The sequence below is a fragment of the Micropterus salmoides genome, unplaced genomic scaffold, assembly GCF_014851395.1.
Source record: "Micropterus salmoides isolate LMB-PRFRI ecotype aquatic unplaced genomic scaffold, ASM1485139v1 Ms_hic_scaffold_8, whole genome shotgun sequence".
NCBI classification, from domain to species: domain Eukaryota; kingdom Metazoa; phylum Chordata; class Actinopteri; order Centrarchiformes; family Centrarchidae; genus Micropterus; species Micropterus salmoides.
In genome coordinates, this window is record NW_024044570.1 from 26,736,626 (window position 1) to 26,761,816 (window position 25,191).

The 25,191-nt window shown below is 39.7% G+C and overlaps 3 protein-coding genes across 9 annotated transcripts; 1 reads left to right on the forward strand and 2 right to left on the reverse strand.

The window, feature by feature from the left end:
* ccdc113 (coiled-coil domain containing 113) lies at window positions 1-3,549 on the reverse strand. Of its 2 annotated transcripts, none has more exons than XM_038707206.1 (9): window positions 3,418-3,549; window positions 2,764-2,899; window positions 2,262-2,423; window positions 2,024-2,173; window positions 1,516-1,626; window positions 1,235-1,333; window positions 981-1,088; window positions 616-771; window positions 1-398 (listed from the first exon to the last, which is right to left on the reverse strand). In XM_038707206.1, exons 1-9 carry the CDS (start codon window positions 3,507-3,509, stop codon window positions 258-260), a joined length of 1,155 nt encoding a protein of 384 aa, XP_038563134.1. In that variant the 5' UTR covers window positions 3,510-3,549; the 3' UTR covers window positions 1-257. The 2 variants fall into 2 exon arrangements, with proteins under 2 accessions (XP_038563134.1, XP_038563135.1); XM_038707207.1 differs by lacking the exon at window positions 3,418-3,549 and adding an exon at window positions 3,018-3,368.
* An 873-nt stretch (window positions 3,550-4,422) lies between these two features.
* Window positions 4,423-10,296, forward strand: parp12a (poly (ADP-ribose) polymerase family, member 12a). The gene is made up of 11 exons (XM_038707199.1): window positions 4,423-4,825; window positions 6,192-6,327; window positions 6,467-6,731; window positions 6,815-6,964; window positions 7,098-7,287; window positions 7,450-7,624; window positions 7,822-8,057; window positions 8,427-8,514; window positions 8,655-8,785; window positions 9,160-9,311; window positions 9,532-10,296. Exons 1-11 carry the CDS (start codon window positions 4,506-4,508, stop codon window positions 9,786-9,788), a joined length of 2,100 nt encoding a protein of 699 aa, XP_038563127.1. The 5' UTR covers window positions 4,423-4,505; the 3' UTR covers window positions 9,789-10,296.
* Window positions 9,098-23,339, reverse strand: tbxas1 (thromboxane A synthase 1 (platelet)). 6 transcript variants are annotated; one of them, XM_038707201.1, is made up of 15 exons: window positions 23,003-23,256; window positions 22,913-22,946; window positions 22,225-22,381; window positions 21,935-22,028; window positions 21,178-21,230; window positions 20,949-21,045; window positions 20,714-20,830; window positions 18,026-18,114; window positions 17,792-17,940; window positions 16,796-16,926; window positions 16,339-16,692; window positions 16,073-16,161; window positions 15,723-15,860; window positions 14,459-14,621; window positions 9,128-11,745 (listed from the first exon to the last, which is right to left on the reverse strand). In XM_038707201.1, exons 3-15 carry the CDS (start codon window positions 22,323-22,325, stop codon window positions 11,641-11,643), a joined length of 1,680 nt encoding a protein of 559 aa, XP_038563129.1. In that variant the 5' UTR covers window positions 22,326-22,381; window positions 22,913-22,946; window positions 23,003-23,256; the 3' UTR covers window positions 9,128-11,640. The 6 variants fall into 6 exon arrangements, with proteins under 6 accessions (XP_038563133.1, XP_038563129.1, XP_038563131.1 ...); XM_038707203.1 differs by lacking the exons at window positions 22,913-22,946; window positions 23,003-23,256 and adding an exon at window positions 23,263-23,339; XM_038707204.1 differs by lacking the exon at window positions 22,913-22,946 and having other exon boundaries at window positions 23,051-23,256.
* Between the last annotated feature and the right edge of the window lie 1,852 nt (window positions 23,340-25,191).

Here is a 25,191-nt window from a genome sequence, read left to right on the forward strand (position 1 = left end):
TAGTAAGGACTAAACTACTTTTTATTATTCAACATTATTAAGTAACAGATTTTACAACAATTAAGGGAAAAGGGCTTGATAAAGCAAGTTTTTACTGTATATGTCATTCTTCATAATGGTGGATGGTAAAAATCTTTTGAGGACACATAGTGAGTATGAGTAAATATAAATAAATGAATGACACAATGAGGATTAAAGCTTCAAGCATGGACATTGTTTTTTTTAATGAATCCAAGCCTACTGGATTCTCTATTCCTCTATGTGCTGTGTTCGGCTATGTACGGGAGTTTTACTGGTATTTGGCGTTGCTGAGATCTCGCTGCAGCCTCAGCGCTGTTTGCAGGAGTAAGAGTAGCTCTCTGTGAGCTCCAAGCTTTAGTGTGGGTCTTCAATGCCATCTGGTGAAAAAAGAAAAGAGAGAGCCCATTGTTTCGGATACTGTCACACGACAGTTTCTCTCGAGCTGGCCTGAGGCTTGGTGTGGCACAATAAAAGTGGAGCAAAACATACTGTGAGTCAAAATCTTATCCTTTTTTTGCAGAGGTGACACAGAATCCTGAGGTATTCGGGACAGAGCTGATTGTATTTGAGGAAAGAAAAGAAAGTATGGTTTACCTCAGCAACAACAACCTTCCTCTCCCAAGTGTGAATGCTCTGCTGCAGCTTCTTGTGTTTGTCCTTGACATGAATGTACTCAATGATATCAGGAGCCTGATAATCTGTCATCTGGCGGCGCAGGTGTTGGTTGAGAGCCTCTGCCTTTAAACGCTCCTGAGAAAAGAAGAAAAGTAGAAGGGATTGTGTACACAAAGGAAATTAGTCTTAAGAGCAGGGGATAAGTATGGTTTCAAGAACTGATTTACATGTTTAGTCTGTCTGTAACTCTTTAATGGACCTAACCATGTATGAGTTACTACATTTGATGTTGGGTGGCCACATTGGGCTTAAAGTTTGACATTTTCTATTTTATTGACAAACACCTCCTCAGCCTGCTGCATCTCCTCCTCAATTTTAGCCAGCATGTGCTTCCTGTTGGCAATGTCTTTGCTCAGCTCTGTGGACTCCAATGTCACATTCTGTAGCTTCTCCTGTACACACACACACACACACACACACACACACACACACAGATTTGACAAGCTGGAGCTAAGGTCAAGGTGATTAGCTACACTGCAAAAGGGGGTTAGATTGAGAAAATCCTCTATCGCTCCCACACGCATTTTTGATGAGTTACCTTATGTGACCTGAGGACACGTTGCACTTTCAGATTGTTGACTTGAAGTTCCTCCAGGTTTTTGTCCATTCTCTGCTCACTGTACTCCTGGAAAAGGTCCTAAAAACAACACACAGCACCGTACATTGTTACATTTACTAACCAGCAAAAAACTGGCATAACTGTCTTACTCACAAACTACAGAATCAACTGACAATCTATAGAGACATAATTGATTCAACTGTCTGTTTTACCACCTGTCTTAGCCTCTCTGGATTTACTATCACACTCTCATTCTCTACCTCGTACTCGTTTTTTCCCGCCTCTTTTTTCTGTTGAAGCTGCTGCTGGAGCTTCTTTCTGTGGACCTTCAGTGCCCTGTTCTTCAGAGTTAACTTCTCCAACTGGGTGATCTGTTTGAGTTGGTGTGTTTGTTAACAGAACAGACATGTGAACAAAGGGAGGAAGATGATGAATATGAGTAGGGTTTGCGACAGAACTGGCAAGCAGATAACATTAATCAAAAAGTTAAAACGATGAGTCAATTTATGTTTAAAAACATGTTCAAATACTACTTTGTACAGGTTGATGTCATTTATACATTGCTCTTTTTTGGGGGGGTGATGGGGCAGTGGATAAGACACAGGTGTGAAAGACCCAGGTTCAATTCCCTACTGTGACACATCCACCAATGTGTCCCTCAGCAAGACACTTAACCCCTAATTGCTCCAGGTCTCTGACATAGATAGCAATTGTAAGTTGCTTTGGATAAAAGCGTCAGCTAAATGAATAAATATTAATGTAATGTACCATGGACTTGTCTTCGATGTACTGTAGCACCTTCTCAGGCTCCTTCATTGCCAACCTGTTGTCCTTAATTGGTTTGAGCAGTCTGCGTTCAAAATCGCTCTTTGCCTTCTGAATATCTGCAAGACGCACTTCTGCCTCTTCCAGAGAGGCCTAGAAAAAAATGTACTGTAAGAATGTGTTTTATTTATCTTTGTTGGTTTGTTTTTGTTTATTGTTTTGTGCAAGGGTGTGTTCTTACCTTGTAGTTGTCCTGAATTCTCTCATATCTCTGTTTGAGTTTCTCCTGGTCTTGTAGTATCTCTGTTACTTCCCTCTTTGCCACATGTACTTTTTGTTCCAAGGTCAGCTCCTGGGGGTGATCTGATATGTTGGACCGGGACCTTCGCCTCCGTCCAGGACCCTGACAAGTCACACACGTGCACACACATATACAAAATGATGCGGGGCTATTAGGAGCACAGTGCAGAGAGGTCATCTGTCCAAGGAACAAAATTAAAGTCAAGAGCGTCTCTACACTTGTGGGAGGCCACATAAAAGTTTGCTAATAATATGTAGCAATATGTTCTGTCACTCTTTGAACCTAAAATGTATTTAAGTTCGTCCCTTTCTGGTTGTTTATGTTTTTTGTTTGCAAAGTTAGATAAATCTGTCCCGATGATCATTTTCAGTGGGAAACAAAATCACAATAGATACTGAGTTTTGTATATGAAGAAGTCTTGTCAGTGGGTAGCAGCACTTACCCCACCCTCCAGCTGGGAGGCTCCTGTTGCCCAAGGACCGTCTCCCCCAGCCTGGGACACTAGGTCCTGAGGATCCATGCGGCCGATGAACCTTTCAAACATGTCGATTTCTGCCAGGAGGGCTGCATTGGAATATCTTGGGTGGAAGTGAATATCAGCAATTTCAATGTCAGCAAAAGACAATGCTTGAAACTAAAAGAGGGTTCAGTGTGTTTACAACTTAACCACCTGTCAGATTTAATTTATCCACTCACCTTATGATAATTTCTCAAGGAAAACAGAAGCATAACTTGGTTAAGTTAGTAGGCCTTCGTAAGATATTCAAGTATTAAAATTCAAAACAGCTCCACAAATCTGCTGAAGTAACGTCAACGTTATGCTGAGTCGCGTAATTTAACTGTTAGCCTAGTTTAAAGTATATTAGCTTCAACTACTTGACCCTCTTCTCTTAGCTCATGTTTCAAGGATATAACCTACTTGTGTGTTAGTACTAACTTACTTGCTGTAACGTTAACCATGTTGCTCAACAACAGAGCTAACGTTAGCGTTAGAGCTTGATGTTAGCACAGCATAAGGCATTTATTTAGAGTAATAAACTTCACGGTTGAGCTATTTTTAACCCATAGGCTGTTCTTGAATATTGATTTTCATTACTTTAGTTCTTCGACTCGGTTGTAGAGAAGTTCTTTTCGCTCTTGCGGGACCTCTTTGCCTTTTTCTTCCATCAACAGAAGCTCATCCTCCATGGTTGCTAAGGTACACTGAACCCCTGCAGTGGTTGCTAGGGCTAGTGTTGCCTTCACGTGCTCTTCAGTCTGTAAACTTCGCTTATGTTGTCTTTTATTCATTTGAGGACAATATTTGTGCTTTTAGACGTGAATGTGACTTATCAACAACTTTTTTTCTTTCAGTCCCGCAGTCAGTTTCATCTTAGACCTAAACAAAATGCTTCAAACTCGAAAGCATAAATGACCTAAATGAGGGGAAATAGAAACACATGCGGTAAGCCACTCACATGGAGGGTGAAAGGGAGTTTTTTTAAAAATGTAATTCATAGTATTTGTCCATGTAACCTCGTAGACTAATATCCAGCAGTAGGCCTAACGTTAAATATCTCGAACCAAGTTACTTACAGAAGAAAAAATGGGCTATGTCCCACATCAAAGTTGACGAGAAGGCTTATTCTTGTTATCTAAAAGGGACTTTGACATTACATTAAAACTACACAGTAAAAGTATTTAATGGAGGCATATTGTGCAAGTAGTGTAAGAATTAACGTTACGTTACAAACGTTAAGTACCACAGTACGAAGATAGTCAAAGATTAGGGCTAACGTTAACGTTAAGTTTGCAAGGCTACGGGGTTAAAGAAAATAGCGTGTAACGTTAAACTCGTACTTTGTGCGTCTCAAGTCTTCCTTTACAGTCTATGATCTCAAGATATGGTCTCGTGTAATAGAGGCCTATGATGAGTAATATAATATCGTTTGTACTTGATTTACTAATGTGACAAACGGTATTGAAACTGTACTGTTTGGCCACTCCGAGGACCTGTGCCGTAACAGCAGGAATAGACGCGCATAACAATCCCGGCTGAAGAAGCTGTTTTTCCCCTTTAACTTAAGTTGTCTTTTTCAGAGTTTCTGTTTCGTTTCTCTGTAACCGAGCGTCGCTCTAGCTGTGCGGAGGCAGCTCAGCTCCGCTCAATAACACTGTAGGCCACTTGGCTGAACCCGTTTCAGGATGACTGAAATCATCTCCAAATTCATCATTAAGACCCTGTGCGACAACCAGGGGAGTTTGGACTTCAAGCGCCTGGATGAGAAGATCGGACAGAGTTTCACTGTTGCGACAGAAGTCCTGCGAAGTGTACTCTTTGACGACGGTAAAATAGCCATTCAAGAAGGCCGACAGAAGCTCGTCGGCGGACAAATAATTAGTCCGGATAGTCTGGTAGTGGTTAAAACCAATCTGCGGATCTGTCAGGAAAAACCCGGAGAGTGTACACAGTGCGATGGGTTACACCTGTGCAGATATTTTGTTTGCGGAGACTGCACATTCGGGTAAGTAGAATAACCCACTGCCTGTGCTAACTTGTAAGGTCTGCATTACGTTATCAAGCATAATTACAATGACATGAAACCGTTGGTAATTGTTCAAAGTTAAACGTTTAATATGTTTAAGGTAGGCAGTAGAAGCAAACTTTTACAAGTTTTAAAAGCCCTGTGTCACACACCCACACAGGTGTTTCACTTTTGTTGCCTGTTTCTCTGGACAACCTACTGACAAATCTGCATTTCCCTCAATCTCTTATTTGTTATGCTGCGGCACGGCAGCGCCCATCTTTATCATCTTATTTGTGTAATAAGTTTGGTGACCTCAAATAAATTCCCAGCCAAAACTCCACCCAACCTCTGAGCAGAGGTCTAATCTATCATGCATGAAAACACCAGTGTGGTACTGCACGGTCTGGAGCATAAGACTGTGAAAGGTCTGGAGGCTGTGCTCAGTGGGAAAACCAGTTCTGATCTTGTGCTAAGATTTAATTTTAAATTTAACATCTGCAGACCTGTGCAAAAGAAAAATAAGACTAACCTGTCCAACATTGTTCTGTTAATGATGTCGTGGGTGTGTCTGCTTTATTTAGTAGACTGCAAAAGTAGTTTGTGGATTGAAACCCTAACAAATTGCACTGAACATTTGCTGTGACACAACCATACATGCTGTAGAATAGGAACTGTGAACATCATAAGGACCTTTTGTAGGTCAGTAGCTTTATTTAACTTTACTTACAAAAACATTTGAAGAAAGATGTCAGTCTAAACCAAAAATGTAGCCTTTGCATTAATTATATTGGAAAAATAAGCGTTTTACAGTGTATTTGGGATTTATGTGTTTTCTGTATGAATCTTTTTACAGCCCATGGTATGAACAAAAATGCAATATTGTAAGTCCTATATTTGACCAGAAGATGGCAGTATTTTGCATCCTAGTCATAGACTGTATATAAAAAAAAATCCTAGTCTGTCATTGTCCCTGAATAACCCACTCTGTATACCATAGATACTGTAAGTAAACAGTGACACAGCACTAATGGTTGCTGTTGTGCCCTATGAAAGTGTAGCTTATGCCTTATACCTCTCTATAGACTAATGGGGTTGTGACCAACATTTTACATGTAAATCAAGATCATTACATAGATGGCAGAATGCAAAGATATTTATGGAGCTAATGTTGTCCAAGTAAGAAAACACAAAGACACACTTTATACACCAACCAACAATGCTACTGTAACTTTTTAAATCACTAAAGGCCTGTAGCCTATATTTACAGAAACCAAATGAATAATTGTGAGCCTCTTTTTCAGTGGTTATTTTAAACTAAAACTCTTAACTGAAATTATATTTTACTCATTTTGTAATTTTTCAGACACAAGTGTAAAAACCCCCATAGTCTGACTTCTCCATACAATGCAGCGCTTTTGAGGAGATATGGTCTTCACGATTTGACAGAGAGACAGCTTTTCCAGCTGTTACTGCAGAATGACCCTTATCTGCTTCCCGAGGTAGGTTACACTGGCAACAGTAGGAGACAGAGTTCAGAGTCTCTTGCTGTTGTGTAGAAAAGCATGTAAATATCTGAATGAACTGTCATATATTTTTGTTGTAATGATATAGTACATATTAAACCCATACACCCTCTAGATCTGCCCACATTACAACAAGGGCAACGGCCCGTATGGTTGCTGCAAGTTCACCACTTCCTGCACAAAGCTTCATGTCTGCCAGCACTATCTCCAGGGAGACTGTAAGTTCGGCTCTTCGTGTAAGAGAGCCCATAAAATTGACGCTCATGGAACGAAGATCTTCAATGGATTCAGTCAGGAGAATATTAAAAACCTTCATGAGATCTACAGAAATAAATTCATCATCACGGGTCAGCGGGAGAGACGGGCTACTGCTGCTCCAGGTAAAGAATAAGGACTTTAATAATCTAAAGGGGGTGGTAGTCTACACAGTAGATGTGACACTATGGATGTGTGTCACCTTCAGTGTTGCCAGAGGTGAAAATCACCACTCCTAAGCCTTCACACAGCAGCCCTGGATCCCCCACCAGTTCTGCTTGCCCATCTACACCCATGAGCGATGCTGATAGGAATGAAATCTGCCTCTTCTTCATTCGCAGACACTGCAGCTTCAAAGGTAACAAGGAAACAGTTCATATCAACATTAACTTTGCAATACGTCTGTGTAGATCGGTGTGAAGAGACAATGTCTCTATGTCTACCACAGTCTAGTAAATGCCTTTAACATCTCATTGCTTTTTCCCCCCCAGAGAAGTGTGCTCGTGTCCATTGGCACCTACCTTACCGATGGCAGGTTTTAGACCGTGATGGTGTGACCTGGAAGGACCTGCCAAACATGGAAGACATTGAGAAGGCCTATTGTGACCCACAACATGACACAAGCTGCACGGATCAACCGTCGCCCACCTTAGGGATTTTTAGATTTCTGTCTTTGCAAAGGTGCATGAATGAAAAAACTGACCACAGAGATGTATGTACAGTTCTCTGGTTTATAAATGTGTTTCAGTGAGACACATAGATGTTTAACCGTTCATTCACATTAGTTCAAGTCTTTAGAAGTGTCTACTCACCTTGAGCAAATTGTTAATTGCTTGCTTTCAGCTCTGCAGCCTCTGTTGAGCAGTCTGTTGACTTCATGAAAATGACACGTGGAGAGTCTCCAGTTCGTCGCCTGTCCACTGCCTCTTCTGTCTCAAAGCCCCCTCACTTCATTCTTACAACACAGTGGCTTTGGTACTGGAAGGATGACAGCGGGAAATGGCTGGAGTTTGGACAGGTCAGTCAATCATGTACCAATAACGCAGCTTTGTGGCTTTATTCTGATCCTTATTATAGTGCCTGTTTGAGGGAACGAGAACATTTAAATATGCTACAGCCCCCATCTTCACTCTTTACTAATAAATGTTTCCCATTTCATCGCTGGCAGTACATTTAAACTGATGGATTGCTGTCTGCTGGGTTTTTCCTCTTCAGGGTGACGGCAACACACCAGCCTCTGTCTCCTCTCAAACTCTGGAGAATGTGTACCTTGCAGACAGAGATACTGAGATTCCTTTTGGTGCTGGCACACAGCAGTATATCCTGCACTTCAAAGGTGCAGCGGAAACACAGCAGATGTATCAGCAGAATGTAAAATACAAAACCAAGAGAGACGTCAGACGGAGACCTCGCTTTGTGTCTGCTCATGATGTGGAGGTGGCGCTGAAGGGGTATTCTTATTTACAGTTATAGCCACTGTAGATTTTAAAAAATTATAAATTGCAGAGCCGGGGGAGGGGGGTAATATTCAGAGAAAAAAACTAAGAATTTCCCAGATTAAAGTCTCTGAGCAAAATCTCATCTCATCTTTGTTGTAGTCACAGCTGTTTTTATTAGCATCAGCATACTCTGCCTTTAATAGAGAACAATGCCTTTTAATAACAGAGCACATCTGGAAATCTGTATTTTCCGATTTTTTGTTTCTCATGAATTTGTGACTTCTGAGTTTATTCTCAGAATATTACCCCACTCCCCTCTTTATTCCCCTCCTGTGTCACAAGTGACTTCACTTGTCCGACATATTTTTGTCTCCTCTGTAGTGTATCTTCACACAGCTCCAGCTCTTCCACAGCTGAAAGTTTCCCATCAAACTGGGACAAGACTGCCCTACCGGATTTTGGATACAAGGTATCTTTATAGCATGTATTAATGTGCTTAATGTTTCTGTTTTACTTTAGTTCATTCTGGAACAGTGAATGTATATTTATACCCTTCATTAATGACCTGTTTATCTGCACTGTACTCTTCATTGTCCTCTTCTCTTTCAGCTTGTACCTCTCTCCAAATCTGCAAAGGAGTATAATATGATTTCGATGTTGTTTATGCGCACCATGCCCCAGAGTAAAATTAACAACATCGAGAGGATCCAAAACCCCTCTCTGTGGAAAATCTTTCAGTGGTAAATCAGACCTGGCTTTTTGGCGATACCAATGTATAAAATGACAATGTGGAAAGGGTCGCTCGTCTCATAGTTCCCCTCGGCTTTACAGAGCTTCATGTGGAGTTTCAGCTCATTGTTTCTCAATCCGGCGCACAATTTTACTGTTTTGGTTTACTGTCATCGCTCTCATAGCATCATGTCCGGCTGTAGCAGGCAGCTGTTTTCAGTGAAGCTCTAAGACAACAGACAGACACATTTAGCAGCTAAAGAAACAAAAACAGAGCTCATAAAAGCATTTAATAAACTAAACAAAAACCTGCTTTAATGAAAAGTTTAAAAGAAAACCTCAGTTGCATGTCATAACATTTATGTTTTCTATATTGTGTGTTCAGGCAGAAGGAGCAGATGAAAAAGAAGAATGAAGGGAAGGCTGTGAATGAGCAGCACTTGTTTCATGGGACAGACCAGTCCATGATTAAGGCAATCTGTGAGCAAAACTTTGACTGGAGGATGTGTGGTGTGCATGGTACGGCATACGGCAAAGGTACAGTAAAACTGTTTTAGCAGCCATTCCAGTAATATAATGAATATACAATATTAACAAGCCACAAAATCATTTTCCTCAAATTTACTGTGTTGTGTTTTGGTATGGGAGCAGTCAACTCCAGGTTTATCAGGCAAAAAGCACTTTACTTTATGTAGAAAAGAACCTATCCCGTTTTTCCTTTTGGACTGTATCAATAGTAACACATTATTACTTTTAGGGAGCTACTTTGCCAGAGATGCGTCCTACTCAGACAGATATGCCAGGGACAAAAGAAGCCTGAGAAAGATCATGTTTGTTGCTCTGGTCCTGGTGGGGGAGTACACCAAGGGAAGCAGCAGCTATGTTCGGCCCCCGCCAAAAGGAAGCAGCACAACCCTCTATGACAGTTGCGTTAACAACGAGAGCGACCCCAGCATCTATGTCGTCTTTGAAAAACATCAGATTTATCCAGAGTATCTTATCGACTATTCATAAATCAAAGTTGCTGTCATTTCATTTTGTGAAGATTTTGGTCTGGATGGTATTTTACTTTTGACTGGAAGAAGCTAGTGGCTTTGTTAGATGTTAGTGGGGTTTTACAGCAACAGAAGAACTATTCAGATCCTATATTGATGTTATAGTAGTAATACTACAATGTAAAAATGCAATTAAAAGTTTGATCAACAAAATATACTTGGTGTCAAAAGTAAAAGTACTCTTTATGGAGCAGAGTGGCCTCTCTGAGTGTAAATATTAAATACCACATTATGCGTTTTCAATAATGATCCAATAAACAGTTGAGCTTGAGCTATAGCAATGCATTAGATTTTATAAACTCATAATTACAATACAGTTACAAAGTGTTCCTCTGTAGGGGGACATAAGTGGAAGGTGGGAGAAAATTAAGTATTTAATGGGATGTTTAAGTGTGATTATTAAAGCACATTCTGATGAATTTGTAATGTCAGAAAATACAATAAAAATATTTTCCTTGAGCAATGTCCGTTTTTGTGGGTTTCTATTTTGTTGTGATAAGAATGTCTGCCGGAGGTCTTTAATGAAAGTCTAAATGAAGGATACTGAGGGTGACAAATGATCTAGTATTTGGGAATGGAAACTCACTGGTGATGTAATAAACATTACAAACTGCCATGTCAGTGTCATTATTTATCAGCACCCCAACAGAAATTTCATTATGTATGACTATTCATTTACACACGTGACATTTGACCCAGTTCTGCCAGCTGCTAAAATATATATGTTTTATGGACACATAATTAGTAAGTCACTCTAATTGTATAAATTATAATGAATTCAGGATTGCAATTCTCAAGCACCTCAGAATAACTCCCAAAGATTGGCTAAGATTTATCTACATACATGAGAAATAGTTAAAGTTTTTGTTTCAATAAGGAGTATATGTTTGAATTATGAATGAGGTCATCAGAGAAAAGTGATAAAAATGTTTTAACCTATGCCTTACAGCAATATGCACTGAGAAATGTGGGCTATTTAAGTCCAGTTTCCTATTTTGACACATTTGATAAACACTGACTCAGCTCAGATTTCCTATCCTTTCACAAACCACTCTAAAATAGCAGCTTTCAGTTGAGATTAAAAGACAAAACAAAACAGCACTGTGTTAGGCATCATGAAACTGTCTTCAGTATATTCAAATATACTGGGTAACTCCCAACAAGAGCTTGTGACGTGACTTTTCTGGCTGAACTAGTTCTGATCTCATAGTAATTACATTTTACTGTACAAGTTTCAGTTTCAGCCTTTTCATCAGTTCACTGAATTTACTACAGTAACTAAACCATAAAAAAGTTATTAAATGCACTTAAAAGTAATAAAGAAATCCTAATTCCACAGTGCAAAGAAGAAAAAAAGTGGACAGCTGGTTAGTAAAACGAAAACCATGCTTCAGATTAATGTTAATGAAAAAATGCTTTTCCTATATAACCTTTTATGACAGACAGATTTTCATTGCTACATACTGAGAGTTGCTTTCTTTTAAGTACTGCACGCTTCACTCTTTTCTCTCTCACTTATTTTGTTTACCACCAAAACAACGGATGAAGCCATCAGAAGGCAGTTCAGAGGGACGTTATCTGTGTCCTCAGCAGTGTCTGATTGGTCCAGTTGCTGCCACCTTTCCAATCACTTTAATTATTACACTACAGCAATGCTCTTTTTCTTCTTCAGTCCACCTTCTGGTTAGGAAGGGCACTAGATGAGCAGTATAATTGAGATATCCAGTGTATACCTCTTAAAACGTGGACTTGAAGAACGCTTTTTATCTTTACACCATCCAAGAAGATGAACGGTGAGTTTTGTAATTGGCTCATGGAGAATTCACTTGACCTGCTCCCGTGTCTCTTTTTTGAATTTTCACAAATATGCCATTTTTAGGTCCTAGGGTGCTTGCCGACTTCAACTCCAGAGGAACCTGCACAGAGAAAACAATACCATATGTTATTGGAAAATATACCATCCATTTTACATATGTTCTAAATGTAGGGACCACATGTGTAAATAGCTGAATTTTGACTATTACATTGGTCCAATTGGTTAAATTTTCAGCAATCTCAAATGTCTAATAAAAACCATAAATGTTATAATTAATAATATACAGTATATGTTGAGAAATATATTACATCAAATTTGATAGACCAAGTAGCCTACTACAAATATGACAGGTTTTGCCCACCCTGACATTGAGAAGGAAATAGCTACACTTTCTGTATAGACAGAAGCAACTATTGCATTACATTTACATTCACTCATTTGGCAGACGCTTTTATCCAAAGCGACTTACATTTGAGGAACAACATACAATCATTAACAGAGCATAAAATACAGCACAAGATCTACAACTGACAATACATATTAATAAAAGCAGAAATAAATACTAGTAAGCGCTAATGGCACATATCGCATCAATGAGGTAAATACCTAGGGAAAGAAGTTAGTTAACAAAAAGTGCAATCAATACAAGGTAATTGTAGGGGATAGAAGAAGAGCACAGGAAGTGCATGTTAGATGTTAGGAGTAGTGTTATATTGCAACCCGCAGCGCAGATAGATGGAGCAGCCAGTAGCTCCTTCAAAATTTGCTACATTTTTGTTTTTCATCTGTTTTTCCAGCTTTATTTGCAAAACACGTGTTACCTGTGACAGAAATACAGTCATTGGTTTTTGATTAAACAACAGTGGACCAACTGTGGCTCAGGAGGTAGAACGGGTTGCCTGTTAATCAGAAGGTCCAGGCTGCATGTCAAAGTGTCCTTGGGTAAGATACTGAACCCCGAGCCCCTGGCTGTTCCACCTGTGTGAATGTTAGTTTCTGCTTGAGTGGTCAAAAACTAGAGAGGCGCTATACAAATACACCACCAGCCGGAACTGTTAATACAAGCCAAGATGGATCCATGCTTTCATGTTGTTTATACCAATTTCTGACCCTACTATCTGAATGCTGCAGCTGAAATTGAGACTCATCAGACCAGGCAACGTCCACTCTTCTATTGTCCAATTTTGGTGAGTCTGCGTGAACTGTAGCCTCAGTTTCCTGTTCTTAGCTGACAGGAGTGGCACCTAGTGTGGTCTTCTGCTGCTGTAGCCCTTCTGCTTCAAGGTTTCGACGTGTTGTGCATTCAGAGATGGTATTCTGCATACCTTGGTTGTAACCAGCGGTTATTTGAGTTACTGTTGCCTTTCTGTTATCACAAACCAGTCTGCCCATTCTCCTCTGACATCAACAAGGCATTGTCGTCCACACAACTGCCACTCACTGGATATTTTCTCTTTTTCGGCCCATTCTCTGTAAACCCTAGAGATGGTTGTGCGTGAAAATCCCAGTAGATCAGCAACAACCATGCCACGTTCAAAGTCAGCCTAATTCTTCCCCACTATGATGCTCGATTTGACCTTCAGCAAGTTGTCTAGACCACGTCTCTATGCATTAAGTTGCTGCTATACCATCTCGGTACCTAATGGCAGTCAGGCTACCTCTGGCGAGCACATGGAGGGCTGTGCGGCCCCCCAAAGAAATGCCACCCCACACCATTAGTGACCCACCGCCAAACCGGCCATGCTGGAGGATGTTGCAGGCAGCAGAACGTTCTCTACAGCGTCTCCAGACTCTGTCACGTCTGTCACATGTGATCAGTGTGAACCTGCTTTCATCTGTGAAGAGCACAGGGCGCCAGTGGTGAATTTGCCAATCTTGGTGTTCTCTGGCAAATGCCAAATGTCCTGCACGGTGTTGGGCTGTAAGCACAACCCCCACCTGTGGACGTCAGGCCCTCATACCACCCTCATGGAGTCTGTTTCTGACCGTTTCAGCAGACACATGCGCAGTGCTCCTCCTGCTCCTCCTTGCACAAAGGCGGAGGTAGCGGACCTGCTGCTGGGTTGTTGCCCTCCTACGGCCTCCTCCACGTCTCCTGATGTTCTGGCCTCTCTCCTGGTAGCGCCTCCGTGCTTTGGACACTACGCTGACAGACGCAGCAAACCTTCTTGCCACAGCTCGCATTGATGTGCCATCCTGGATGAGCTGCACTACCTGAGCCACTTGTGTGGGTTGTAGACTCCGTCTCATGCTGCCACTAGAGTGAAAGCACCGCCAGCATTCTATAGTGACCAAAACATCAGCCAGGAAGCATAGGAACTGAGAAGTGGTCTGTGGTCACCACCTGCAGAACCACTCCTTTATTGGGGGTGTCTTGCTAATTGCCTATAATTTCCATCCGTTGTCTATTCCATTTGCACAACAGCATGTGAAATTGATTGTCAATCAGTGTTTTGCTTCCTAAGTGGACAGTTTGATTTCACAGGAGTGTGACTGACTTGGAGTTACATTGTGTTGTTTAAGTGTTCCCTTTATTTTTTTGAGCAGTGTATATCATAATATAACCAGTGGGTGCGTGATGATGGGATGTTAACAGATATAAATGCAGACACGCTGTAGAGTTACTTTCACCATAGGACTGACTCCATTTTCACCTGAGCAGCTACTAAATGTGAACGGCCGTACCTTGGCCAGTGGTAAAGTACACTTCCTTATTTCCCTACAAATGCAGAGGTGTAGTATGTAAATGTGTCTTGTGTGTGTGTATGATTCCTTTCTCCCAACAGTTTTAAACAGATCGGTTGTCAGCCCACCTTGGTCTCAGAGCAGGCTACAATGTTGAATCTGCGGAACAGATGCACTAGTGCCATTTTGATTTCCAGTTGGGCGAGTCTCATTCCCACACAGTTACGGGGGCCGGCCCCGAACGGCAGGTATACAAATGGATGTCGACTGGCCTTGGCCTCTGGTGTGAATCTAGAGATCAACCACAAGTTATATTGTTTGGATGAATTAAAAGCAGTAGTGTTTCAAGTTAGTAAGTAAGTATCAAGATGGTATAATGCTAATACATGTTAATAGTAAAAGCTTCGACTAGTGTAACAAGATGAACAAAAGAAATTTGGTTGGCCTGGTGAATTGAACGTTGCACAAGGTTCCACACACAAAGGAAATATTTTGACTCGTCATAGTAGGTGTTATTAATAGCATTAACAGTAGCCTTGTTGTATTCTAGTGCCCCAGCAAGTCATGACAGGTTGACAGTGAGTCAGCATGCACAATACCAGCTATCAATAATGTTATTATATATATATATATATATATATTTACACATATATATTTACACACATACATACACACACATATATACATACATACATACATACACATACATACATACACATACATACACACACATATATACATACATACATACATACATATATATATATATATATATATATCTATATATATATATATCTATATATATATATATATATATATATATATATATATATATATATATATATATATATATATATATATATATATATATATATATATATATATATATATATATATATATATATATATCTATATATATATATATATATCTATATATATCTATATATATATATATATATATATATATATATATATATATATATATATATATATATAGATATAGATATATATAGATATAGATATATCTATAGATATATAGATATATATAGATATAGATATGCTTTTCCTACTATAGCAATGTGTGTTCTGTAAAGAAAGGACTGTTCAATCATAGTCTTTGATTTTTTTGGGAGTGATTTCAGTTTTGAGCTGTACGAGTAATATCCAGCTGAAAGTTATGCGACACCATATCAATATTTTGATCAACTGTTGCATACTACTTTTCAGTTAATTGCTGGTGGTGCTAGACAATGCAACTTTAATTAAATGTACTGTGACTTTAATACATTTCTCAGGAAATGCATTTAAGCCATCTAATAGATTTAGATGATCATGAAACACAAGGGACAGGCACTGTAGTTGTGCTTAATTTCTGTAAGACAAGCCTCATACCGCTCAGGGATGAACCTCTCAGGCTCTGGCCAGTACTCTGGGTCGTGGTGGAGGAAGCCCGCTGGGATTTCCAGAGTCACTCCTTTAGGGAGGAACTGGCCGTTCAGCACACAGTCCTGTTCGATGTCTCTTGCAAACCTTTATGAGGAAAAATTCCATGGATGCATGTTTTATCCACCTAAAGTAATTTTTCCTTCTATACTCAAAGTGATTCCTGTATGATTTTGATGAGTATAAACATAAATACTACACAAATCTACTGTATGTATGTACATAAATAAACGAACTTGTTCTTGGGGCAGTACTAATTTTGTAAAAAATCATCTTTTATCCTCATTTATTTATTTTACCTGAATCCAGGAGGGTAGAGGCGCAATGCTTCAGATATAACCATGTCTAAATACTTCAGCTCCTGGACATTTGTGTAATCTGGTGACTCCTACAAGAAAAGCATAAAGCATAATTCAGTTGGAGTTTTCAACATAAAAATGAAATTAAAAGTCTGTGTGCGCACTAAATTTGTCTTGTTATAAGATAAATGATTAATATTACATCAGTCATGTTATAAGATAAATCTACAACTAAAATCTTATGTTGTAACTAGCTGACAGCTCACATGTCTGGTGAAGAAATCATCCACCTCTTCCTGTACTTTGCATTGACATTCGGGATGGATGGCCAGGAGGTAGCAGGTGAAGGCCAACGTGTTGCTGCTGGTCTCGTAGCCTGCCAGGAGAAAGACATAAGCCTGACCCACAATCTCATCCTCAGTAATATTCTTTTTCTGTGGACGCCTGGTGGGGGGCTCCTGTGGGTGAAGATGGTCGCCCTGATCAGAGGCCGACGGTTGTGTTTGCTGGTCCCTTTCATCCAACTCAACAGCAGGGATCGCTGTGTCAAAGTGTTCCAGAGACACACACTCCTTGCTGGTTCGTGCATCCAACATCAGCTGGAGGAAGTCTCGACGCCTCTACATGCAAATGTTTTTTTCAATCAATCCAATTAATTTGAAAAACTATTTACTGGAAATTAGTTTTACTGTATTTACTTTACTAACTATCAATGAGATTCACCTGTTCAGGAGGCTGCTGCTCTCTCTGCTCGATGATCTTCTGAATGCTACTGATGAAGAAATGATTCACCTGGTCACGTCTTTTGTTGGGGATGAATCTCGCCAGAGGAGCCGCGATGAATGGAAATGCAACTGGACAGGCAAACCAAAATTGCAGGTGTAACGCTACCTGAAATGCTAACTTACATACACACTTGCACATGAATGTACAATCAAAAGTGTTTCTATGTTTAAAAGAATATATTAACATCTTTATTTTCTTCAAAAGGTATAATCCAATTAAGAATAACCTATATATACACACACAAATCAGCCTTAACATTATGACCACCTGCCTAATATTGTGTAGGCCCCCCTTTTGGTAGGTCATCCAGAACAGCCCTGACCTGTCGAGGCATGGACTCCACTAAACCTCTGAAAGTGTGCTGTGATATCTGGTACCAGGACGTTAGCAGCAGATGCTTTAAGTCTTGTAAGTTACAAGGTGGGTGTCTAGGGATGAGGGGAAAGGGGGTAATTGATCTGCAGCAATGCTTAGGTAGGTGGTACGTGTCAAAAAGCCACGTAAACGGCAGGACCCACAGTTTCCCAGCAGAACATTCCCAAAGCATCACATTGCCTCCGCCAGCTTGCCTTATTCCCATAGTGCATCCTGGTGCCATCATTATCAGACAATACCACCTTTGTCCATTGTTAAAACAGTTTTGGAAATGCTCATCTGACCCCGTCGTCTTGTCAAAGTCGCTTAAATCCTTACGCTTGCCTATTTTTCCCGCTTCAACTATGAGGACAAACAGTTCATTTGCTGCCTAATATATCCCACCCACTGACATGTGCCATGTTAATGAGATAATCAGTGTTATTCACTTCATCTGTTTGTGGTCATAATATGGCTGATCTGTGTGTGTGTGTGTGTGTGTGTGTGTGTGTGTGTGTGTGTGTGTGTGTGTGTGTGTGTGTGTGTGTGTATATATATATATATAGAAATTGGACTGACGGAAAAACAGAATGAGGGGCCTGAGGAAAGAAAAGGAGAAGAACATCTGCGCGTGGCGGACAAACGGGTCATCTGGGTTGTTCTGAGTGTCCACCTGAGTTGCAAATGCCACACTGGCAATGACATCCATAGTGAAGCAGCCAAAACACCTGCAACACACAAACACACATAAACAGAAATATGACTTATAAAGACACAACTCTTATAGCCTCTGATCATTGCGTGCATAATTACTTGTGGATGTCAAAGGCCTCTCCTGACTCAGCGTAAACATTCAAGTTGTTCATCAGGGCATCGGTGGCTGTGTTGATGAGCGGAACCATCTACAGGAAAATAACAGACAGTGACACTTGTCATAGCTGCTGATACTTTCTAGGAAAGTGAAGAAACACTCAAATCTTCCAATTATTGCTTTAGTGAAAAAGTGCTCCATAAATACCACAAAATTTAGGAAAATGTCAATGTGGTTCCACAAACTTAAAAAGCACACTGACACTTAAATGGATTAAATGATTCATCGATAAAATCGATTAATTAAATGCATTGACATTTCCTCCATTTGTACGCAGTTTATCTGACTGCGGATTGGTGGAGACCAAACCCTTTAGAGATGGTTTTGCAACCTTTTCCAGCCTCGATGAGCATCAACAACTATTGTTCTCAGAACCTGAAAGCTAAAGTTCACATACATTTGCCGCAAGGATACTATTTATGTCTCTTCTACTCTGTGTGAATTGTGTTAAAATCTGAGTATTTTTAGGTTTTAGATCACATGTCTGTAGAAATACCGAAAATTCTAAAGGTTTCCCAAACTTTCGCGTACCTCTGTACATGTTTCAGATGTGAAATGGTTGCCATAATGTGGCATGCATTTGACAAATGTTGTATATTATACACAGTGGAGTGTATAACTTCATTTCATTTTACAACCCTATTGTAATGTGATGATTAAATTTATCTTGTGCCTTATAAATGGAGAAGAAAAATGTGAGACATGTCAAAATTGTGAGATAGCTGTGCTCTCCATGTTTCAGTCAATTTCTCATACACTCACCTCCCAAAACAGTATTTACACAGTACATATAGCACAGTGGTAAATCATTATTTTGGCCAGATGATCTGTATGACATTTCTGATGTGTTTGTTGCCTGAGCTGCTAACAGCAGAACCAGGTTAGAACAGAAGGGCAAGCAGGTTTAACGCTGGGCTGTGGGTGAATGAAGATGGTAACTAGGTTACAAATTAATCCTTAATAATGAAAAAACTAATGAAATGAAGAACAATAAATACATCTGTATCGGTAACCTGGATTTAAAACAGTTAACAAAGACACAAACCAGACATTCATTTAAATACTACCACCTGCTGGTAGAAAGGCGAAAAAGCTCTAATACAATGAAAACCACATTAAATATGAATTTAATATTAAATATAGTGCTAACAGTAACAACTCTGCACACACAATAATTACCTAGGTTAAACTACCAACTGTATTGCACCAAACAATGCGGACATTAAACGTGACTCTTGCTGTTTACATGAAGAAATGCACAATATTATATATTGCATAATAAACTACTGTTGCTAACATATTATTGATTGATTGATTTGAATCAGCGGCAGATGCCGTGGCATCTTAACGTGAGATTGCAATCAGAAATCCCACACAAACAACGGCAGGTGCCTGGGTAAATCTGTGGCATGTTGGTTTCACCAGAAATATCACAAACAGCGAAAGGTGCCGTGGCACCTCAGGGAAAACCTGTGGCATTTTTAGATTGCTACCGGAAATGCCGCAGATAACCGAGGCAGATGCCGCGGCATCTCAAGCTGCCACTGGTAGCTGCCGATGCCACTATTTGAGCCAGTCCCTGCTGAAGAAGAAAGTGTCCAAAGTCTGGGATTATTTCAAGCTAAAGAAAACAACAACTCTGTAATGTTACCGTTCGTCCACCGTAAAACGAAACTTATGTCGCCTCGGCAACAGCACGACGGCACCAGAACAGAAAGCAGCCGGTGTTCTGGCAGCGGACCACAGACAAGCCAACAGTAACAGCGTGCCAAGCAAAAGTGCTTCAAATACTAAAATCATCGTTAGCTGCAGCCCTACTGACACTACACAAAATTCTTTGTAAATCAAACTACCAATAAAAACACATACTGATACTGCTTAAAGATGTAAATAAAAGATGAACTTTAACAGCAGACTTGCAGTAAACATGATTGTTCAGCTGGCTGAAAACAAAGTTAAAGAAAATGTATAGAATGTGATTATGTGGTTTCATTCAACTTTAAAGTAAACAATTTCATTAATTTGAGTAATTAAAAGAAGTGAAGAAAGAAGACCACAAGGAACCCTCCAAAAATTGAGATTGTGTTTAGACAGAAAAAGTGAATTTAGACCAAACAAATGAACGACCAACTCAGCACGCCTTGGTAATATCCCCTTTATCAACAAAGGATGCCTTCAATATCCTCTCCTCTCATTGCACCTGGACCGATAAACTCTCTCCAAAATGATGCAGATCTGATATTTACTGCAGTTGAAAGCAGCAGGGCAGTGCAGCCATAAATTCATTAGACATGTTTATCAGCAGTACCAGGCAACCACGCTTCACCCTTAACTCCCAAAAACACTCATTTAGTTTCACCAAAATGGAGCTTTAGTTATATGAGAAAGTGTGATTTCATTATCATCCCTTTATACATTTTCTGTTAAAATCTTACCTAAAATATTTTACATTACAGTTAATCTAATCTTAACTTTCTGTCGTCCTCCACACTTCTTACCCTCAATCTGTGAAAGACAGAAACTTATCAAAACAAAAAACATTTTCCCTCAGATGTCTGTGAGGTGGGTAATGTAGCCATTTATAATCTGCTTTTATAATTGGAAAACTTAAGACCACATTCATATCTCACCTCTTTCATCTTGGCAGCACTGAATGATGGGGTCAGGATGCTCCGCACTCTCTTCCAGCGTTCATTCCTCAGCATGAGCAGACAGTCAGTCATGGGCTTGGTGGCAAAGCGAATAGCCTGCACAGAGAGACAGGAGAGTACAAACATCCTTTATCACTACATCATAGAATGCTTACGTTAGTTTCATGAGTTAGCACATAGTGTATGTGTGCATACTTTGGTAAAACGTTCTCACCATTCTGTTAGGGAAGCTGCTGAAATCCCTGACCATCACTTGTCTGAGCATGTCAGGGTCCGCTATCACCACCATCGGTCTGCGGCCCAAATAATACCTAAAATATAATAACAAGCACAGCCTCAGTCAAATCAAATACTTAATGTGGCTAACATACGTTTTTACCAGTGCAAATCTTCAGACCATCATTTAATAAGATGCTGATCCAGAAAGTATTTCTTATACTTACCCACAAACCCTGCCATGTGTCTTTATGAGCTCATTAAGAGGTTTGAAAAAACCCTGAGAAGAAAGTTAAAGAACAACATCAGAAAGGAACCAGGGAGGCTCTTCTTAAGAATGAAATCATTACATGTTGGAGAAGAGATTGATAATCGGGCTGTTGTCTTAATGGAAATTGTAGAACGAGTAACGCTGTGACCCTTTACTGAAACATACCTATACCAAAACTAAACGCACACGGAGGAGAAAGAAAGAAATGAAGTTCACATTCGTACATGGATCACATTTGTGAAAACCTGTGCATGGGTTTATTTATTTGTATGGGTGCACGTGTCTTGTTGAAAGTGTGAACTGAGTAACTAGATCACATCAGGATCTGCTGTGCAGAGACACATCTGTGTTCCATGAAAACACGGAGCATCATTATTTAATGTTAAATGAAAACAGAGTGCATTTTTTTTCCTTTAAATATTAAAAATGATGTATTTTGATCAAGTAGAAAAATGATCTTCTCAGTAAAACACAGTACTGAATAATCATGAAGACCTTGTCACAAAAATAAAAATTATTAACACGTTAACTTATTTGGGGGTTGAACAGTACAACATATATTGCTGCTTTTGAGTTTTCTTCAATGCAAAAATGTGTAAAAGTGTTGTAATATGTTGCAAAGATGTTTGTCACATCAATGGGTAAAATGTCCAAACAGATTTTACAGACAGGAATTAAATTTCAGTTTGACGGAAATTATAGCAATATCTTACCTGGCGAAACATGAATATGTTGCCTAAGAAAGGTAGTGGCTTTGGATGTTTGATGCCACATCGAGAAAGGACCGAAAAGGGGTAAACTGAATACCTAGATAACAGAGCACAGAGGTGTGTTGATAAGTGATGAATGAAAAGAATAAAAGCACAGTGAAGAATGAAGCCTCACATATCCCCATCATTTAAAAAGAATGTTCTTTATGTTATTTTTAGATTAAATTATTGACTTCATTTTCACAGCAGCTGAAGCGTTACAAACAGATAGGGAAATTGAAGCATTTACTCACCAGTAGAGAAGACCCAGAAAAATGAGGAAGAGGCTAAGTGACACAGACAATCCACTGGTCTTGATGTGGAATACATTTAGGAAGCCAGCTACAGCCTCCATTATGTAAAAACTTCTCTCACTTCTTCACTTTCACCATTAACGTTAGATCAGGGCTCCTGAAAAAAAAAAAAGCAGAACAGAAAAAGTTTGAAAAGCTCCAGAATAGGCATTTATGGCACTTTAGTCTTCAGTGCAAGTATTCAACTAAATATAAAAATCTTTTTTCTGTCTCCATATCGTTAAATATTAGAATATACCGTACTTCTTAAACAGTGGAAAGAACATGAGAGTGACAGTGCATTTCTTTTTGAACTCTGCTCTCAGCCTGTTTTATCTCCTGTAGATGAGTGGGTTGGTTGGTTTTGTTAATTATTTGTTTTGGCAGCCTTGGGTGCTCACCTTTCCCCCGAATTTTTGTTGCACAGAATTTAACAGAAATAGATTGACAAAGGGTAACCTAAAAGTTAAAGCGAATAAGTTCTGTTAATAATAAATTATACCAAGTCTAACACACCCAGCACACCTACGACATATTCCCATCCACCCCAGCTCCCAATCACTCATTCACACACCTTAGGGTAGACAAACATTCACAAGCACATCAACAACGACATACAAAGGAGGGCAAGTCTTTCTCCTATACTCACCTCTGTTTGGTATGCACAAATGATGCATTTGCAACCTGCTAACATGCCACAGATTTGATGGGGGGGGGTTAAATATCATTGTTGTAACTAAAGCACATAGGCCTACTGTTAAAATACAGTTTAACAGCTAATACCCACATAGTCGATCTTTCTTTAAGTTGAAAACGGCGTTTGAATCCCCGACGTCATATAAGCTACATGCTACAACAAAATATCGCTAGTTGTCCAACGTTACTCGTTAAGGTCTTTGCTGAACGTCGCGTAACATTTTCATGAACCATGTCAGAGCCACTTTTATAGCTGTGAAAGGTTCACACACACTTTGATGTCAAAGGAGTACACTGACTCACCTCGCACTCTTCTCATTTTTGTTTGTTTATCCCCACTTATCATGATGTCTGCCTCGTCCTGTCAATTTGTCGCAACCCAATAGAGAGCTGAGGTGCATACTGCCACCTACTGTACGGGAGTCTACAACATCCAACGCGAGTTTACTGGTGCATGACCACAGTCCACACTTTATGCCTGACTGCATGTAGGCCATATAGATATATCATGTAGAAAGAATAATAAATAATATGATATGATGACAAAAACTGAGTTTGAGAGTTGAATGAAAGTGTACAAGCGTGTGTGTGTTCATAAAAAAGGGTCCCTGATCCTGCAGCAGCTGATGGCGGTTCTTAATGTGCCCTCAGAATAAATAATACAAAATATAAAATGAAATTAATTCATTAAATCCAAAACCACAATTTTAATATTGTAGAAGAGAGCAGTCTAACTCTTTTGATTACCTTGTACCCATGTGAGGAACATCTCCTGATTCGAGCTGCCCATGTGTCAGACAAAGACAGTTGGGAGTAAGTTTCTGAACAGGTATTAGCAGAACATTTTTTCTTTTATCTGGGAGCAGCATAAACAGTCTATGTTCAGTAGCAAGTTAGAGTGAGTTGAAGTGGTCAAGCACAAGGCGTAGCGGGGTAAATTTTCTTTATACAAAACTGTCATGGTGGTGCTCGTCTCACGTACCACTTGAACTTTTTTGTACGCCACACGCAAATCACTGGAAGAGAGACTGATCCTTGCTGTTTGTGAGTTTCCAGAATCTATTACTGTTTACTAAACAGGACACCAAAGCCTATAATATTTATTTATTATTATATAATTTAAAATGATTAAATACAGAGGAGTTGTGACTTTTTTTTGGCTAAATGTGATCTGTGTCAACAAAAATGTTTAAAAAAAGAAAACAAGAATGTAAACGGGATTATTACGTGGAACTGTGTTATATGGATTAAAGACCATTTCTTCACTCACACTTTCGGCGGTAGAGACACACTGATGGTGAGTGCCAGTGGAACGTGATCTGTGGCGCACTGTACAGGTGTTTTCAGACACTGTTGCTGTAAGTTAGCCTTTTTGCTGCTGTGAGTAAATAATCATTTGGATGGGCTCTTATACTAATCCAGCCATTGCAATTAGACTTTTCTTTTGGGAGTCACTTTCAGAGATAAAATCCTTGTGTCATAGGACTTATCAATGGATGGGGAGATAACTGTTTCAGCTGCCTTGTCCAGTCCCATTAATCTTTAATCTTTAATCCTAAATCTGCTGCATTTTACTCTTAAAATGGATCTGAGAGCCTGCTTAAATAAGAGTGCAGTAACAAAGTGTTGTTCATGTGTAAATACATTTATACAACAAACAATTATTAACAAATTATTAATATGCATGTATCTTGTTTTCTCCTTATGTGGCTCCTCTGAGAATTCAGACAGCATTAAACTCTTCTCTAGTGACAAGGACAATGAGTATGAAGAAGATGAGGTAATCTTCCTACTTTTCTCTGATGACAAGGAAGGTGAGTTTTATGATTTGGCTTTTATTGTCAATAGGTCAGCTGAAGACAGAAAGCCAGGAGGAGGAGGAGTTCGAAGATGGTGATGACGACAATGTCAGACCTGGATCTCCTCAGGAGCTCATTCTGGTCTTGCTGGGGCTCCGGTCGTCGCTCCTGTTACTGTTCGGCTGCTCAGAGACTGATTTTCAGGCACCTGCAGGTACCTGTTTAGCAAAAGCAGCTTTTGGGACAGTATCAGGAACTCCCTAAATATTAATTAAGAGGACTCTGGGTGTGACAACTTCTTGACAGCACCCTCAGTATCTCAGACTAAGAGATGTAAGCAAAAGTTTATGGGGGGAAGTAGCTCTGAAGAGTCAGCTCCTTCAACTTCTGAAGAAGGGAAGAGAGCTGGGAGCAGGTCAGTACAAAGAGGCCA